The 4,174-nt window shown below is 35.7% G+C and overlaps 1 protein-coding gene across 1 annotated transcript in view; it reads right to left on the bottom strand.

Annotated features, from left to right (window-relative positions):
- LOC111089494 overlaps nucleotides 1-4,174 on the bottom strand; it is a 30,413-nt gene that overhangs the window by 8,024 nt on the left and 18,215 nt on the right. The window contains exon 3 of the mRNA XM_022402116.1: nucleotides 2,652-2,798. Coding sequence (XP_022257824.1) covers nucleotides 2,652-2,694 — 43 coding nt within the window. The 5' untranslated portion in view covers nucleotides 2,695-2,798. The remainder of the gene's footprint in view (nucleotides 1-2,651; nucleotides 2,799-4,174) is intronic.

Here is a 4,174-nt window from a genome sequence, read left to right on the forward strand (position 1 = left end):
TCACCTTTATTAGTGTGATATTACGTGAGACAAACGTGTAGTTAAGTCACCTTTATTAGTGTGATATTACGTGAGACAAACGTGTAGTTAAGTCACCTTTATTAGTGTGATATAACGTGAGACGAACGTGTAGTAAAGACAAATTTATTATTGTTAACTAACGTGTAGTAAAATTACCTTTATTAGTGTGATATAACGTGAGACGAACGTGTAGTATAGTCATATTTATTAGTGTGATCTAACGTGAAGTTAAGTCACCTTTATTAATGTGATCTTACGCGAGACAAACATGTAGTTAAGTCACTTATATTAGTGTAACCTAATGTGAGACGAACGTGTAGTAAAGTCACCTTTATTAGTGTGATCTTACGTGAGACAAACGTGTAGTTAAGTCACCTTTATTAGTGTGAACTAACGTGTAGTAAAGTCACCTTTCTTGGTGTGATGTAACGTGTAGTAAAGTGACCTTTATTAGTGTGAACTAACGTGTAGTAAAGTCACCTTTATTAGTGTGATGTAACGTGTAGTAAAGTGACCTTTCTTGGTGTGATGTAACGTGAGACGAACGTGTTTCATGCTTCCCATTAAAACACATTATATCACGACAAATATATCAAAATAATCATTTAAAACTATTATAAAATTAACTTATTTATACATATTATGTATATTTTGGATGCCCTTCTAACCATAATTAGTTAACAATTAAATTAGAATAACATCACGCGCTAAACCCCCTTATTTTAGAACCAGATCTCCGCAGACAGCTGTAACTCCGCAGACAACCGCTGTGCCACTTGGGGGGGGGGGCATTTTAAAATGAGAGCCTTTTAAAAAATGCTATTTTTAAACTAGATTCTGCTAAACCTTAATTTTACAATTTAGTGTCTGTGAAGAACAAAATGTGGGGGAGGGGGTGGTTCTTCCAAAAATATTTTTCTCGGTAATCTCATAAAACAATCCTTAATATGACCTCCTGCTTTCAGTTATAGTTATAACAACTAAAAATTTAAAATGATTGTGAGCACCTTTATTTTAAAATTGTCGCACACAGCTACAGAAGAGACACAGTTACAGAAGAGACACAGCTACAGGAGAAACACAGTTACAGAAGAGACACAGTTACAGAAGAGACACAGCTACAGGAGAAACACAGTTACAGAAGAGACACAGTTACAGAAGAGACACAGTTACAGAATAGACACAGCTATAAAAGAGACAGAGTTACAGGAGAGAGACACAGCTATAGAAGAGACACAGTTACAGAAAAGACACAGCTATAGAAGAGACACAGTTACAGAAGAGACACAGTTATAGAAGAGACACAGTTACAGAAGAGACACAGTTATAGAAGAGACACAGTTACAGGAGAGAGCCACAGCTATAGAAGAGACACAGTTACAGAAAAGACACAGCTATAGAAGAGACACAGTTACAGAAGAGACACAGTTATAGAAGAGACACAGCGATAGAAGAGACACAGCTATAGAAGAGACACAGTTATAGAAGAGACACAGTTACAGGAGAGAGACACAGCGATAGAAGAGACACAGCTATAGAAGATACACAGTTATAGAAGAGACACAGTTACAGGAGAAAGACACAGCTATAGAAGAGACACAGCTATAGAAAAGACACAGTTATAGAAGAGACACAGCTATAGAAGAGACACAGCTATAGAAGAGACACAGTTATAGAAGAGACACAGTTATAGAAGAGACACAGCTATAGAAAAGACACAGTTACAGAAGAGACACAGCTATAGAAGAGACACAGCTATAGAAAAGACACAGTTATAGAAGAGACACAGTTACAGAAGAGACACAGTTATAGAAGAGACACAGCTATAGAAAAGACACAGTTACAGAAGAGACACAGCTATAGAAGAGACACAGTTACAGAAGAGACACAGCTATTGAAGAGACACAGCTATAGAAGAGACACAGCTATAGAAAAGACACAGTTATAGAAGAGACACAGTTACAGAAGAGACGCAGCTATAGAAGAGACACAGTTACAGAAGAGACACAGCTATAGAAGAGACACAGTTACAGAAGAGACACAGCTACAGAAGAACTATTTGCCCATATCTGTTCTTAACTTCAATCTGATAGACTAGATGGAAGACGGCTAGTAAACGCCACCTACCGCCAGCTCTTTAGCTACTCTTATCTGACTGAATGGTTGGATTTGACAGTTACTTTATAGCACATTATCCAGATTGCCTCCGGAGTATTGGCTTATGTTTTTTTAAGTTTAATCTGTTTCAATCAGTGTATATGTGTTTCGTGATGAAGGAACGTATAAAGTACTTAACATTATACAATATTTAAACATACTCTGTCACTCTAGAGTTCAATTTACTTAACCTTAGAATTACCACATTGAGTAATTTAAAGTGTTTTCCTGTTACGTCGCTCAGAGTAAAGAACTGTGTAAACAATTAGATGCAATCATGAATTTTCTTTGTAAAATGCGTAGAACATCTGACAGTTATTAATGGGTTTAATGAACATTATTTAGTTGAAACTCTTTCGTCAGATTCTGATGTTATTAAAAACTCTGTAACCAACAAATGTATGAATCCGATAAAACTAGCTTCGTTGGTAATTCTACGATTAGAATTATAAATATTTTTCTCAAGAACTCACTTTTATCCAACATCTCAGCAACTAATTGAAGCTCGTCTCCCATCTTTGCGGAAGTGATGTCTTTACCATCTTTATTCGTAATTCTAAGCCTGACTTCCGGTGTTGGAGCTGTTCCTGATATCCACGATGATTCAATATTACCCCTTAACAATTAAAAGTATGAATTAGTAATACTCACTAACCAATCAGTTAATTACATATTTTATTTGGAGTTGTTTTTTATGCCTAATCATCCAGTTATCAATTACATAAAACTTTTTACAATGAGCAAATTTTAACCCTTTATCTTCCAGTTAGGGCTAGTTCATTTCAACTACTATTAACGAGCCAGTTAGACGTCAGTTTTATAGGAAGTTCATTTTAACTACCAGTAACCTGTTGTTGCGTCAGCGAGGTCACGTGACTAGTGTCACGCCACTCGTTCTCTCGAACCTTCGTGAATTGTCGGGAGATTACTAGGTATAGTGTTAGTCTTGTATATATATATATATATAAGATGGTGACAACGTGACGGGACAGTGTGTGTGTAGGTAGTGAGTAATTGAACTTGCAGTCAGAAAGTATTGTTGAAGTTAACGTTCGTTGTTATAGCGTTTGTTATAGAGCGACTGTTGAAAATAAGTGTATCGGTAAAGTTATATTCAGAAAGAATTAACCAGTTTTATTAAGAAAGGACTTGTGTCGCTAAAGTTTCGTGGGAACAAAGTTACGGAAAATCAACTAACGAACGGAGACGTAACACTGTCAATTATTGACACATTAAACTGAGAAACATTTAAAACATCCCATTATATTTTTTCACATTATCCAGTATACATCCGTCTTCTACCTGCTTTTTTTTAGTCCAGTTTTAAGGTCTCAAATTTCGGATTTATAATAAGATTTCTATCACAATATATTTTTGATAATTATGTAACCATAAAGTGGACCTCCTGAATGAAGTCCGGGGACTACAGCTTGAGAAGATCCGCTGTGTTTTTTGTTTTTTATAATTGTTGGTGGTCTTGAAATTGAAGAAATGTTTTCGATGGTGGAAAACGTTGAGGAGCATAGGAATCATAACTTTAAAAATAAAAATAAATATCAAAGGAGGATCAAGATCTGATAATAATGATCGGATGCTCTAGACCTTAAAGAAAAGGACTGAAGATAAATGGGTAGTCTAGACCTTAAAGAAAAGGACTGACGATAAATGGGTAGTCTAGACCTTAAAGAAAAGGACTGAAGATAAATTGGTAGACTAGACCTTAAAGAAAAGGACTGGCGATAAATTGGTAGTCTAGACCTTAAAGAAAAGGACTGACGATAAATGGGTAATCTAGACCTTAAAGAAAAGGACTGAAGATAAATTGGTAGTCTAGACCTTAAAGAAAAGGACTGAAGATGGATGGGTAATCTAGACCTTAAAGAAAAGGACTGACGATAAATGGGTAATCTAGACCTTAAAGAAAAGGACTGACGATAAATGGGTAATCTAGACCTTAAAGAAAAGGACTGAAGATGGATGGGTAGTGTAGACGTTA

The sequence above is a fragment of the Limulus polyphemus genome, unplaced genomic scaffold, assembly GCF_000517525.1.
Source record: "Limulus polyphemus unplaced genomic scaffold, Limulus_polyphemus-2.1.2 Scaffold6439, whole genome shotgun sequence".
Taxonomy (NCBI): domain Eukaryota; kingdom Metazoa; phylum Arthropoda; class Merostomata; order Xiphosura; family Limulidae; genus Limulus; species Limulus polyphemus.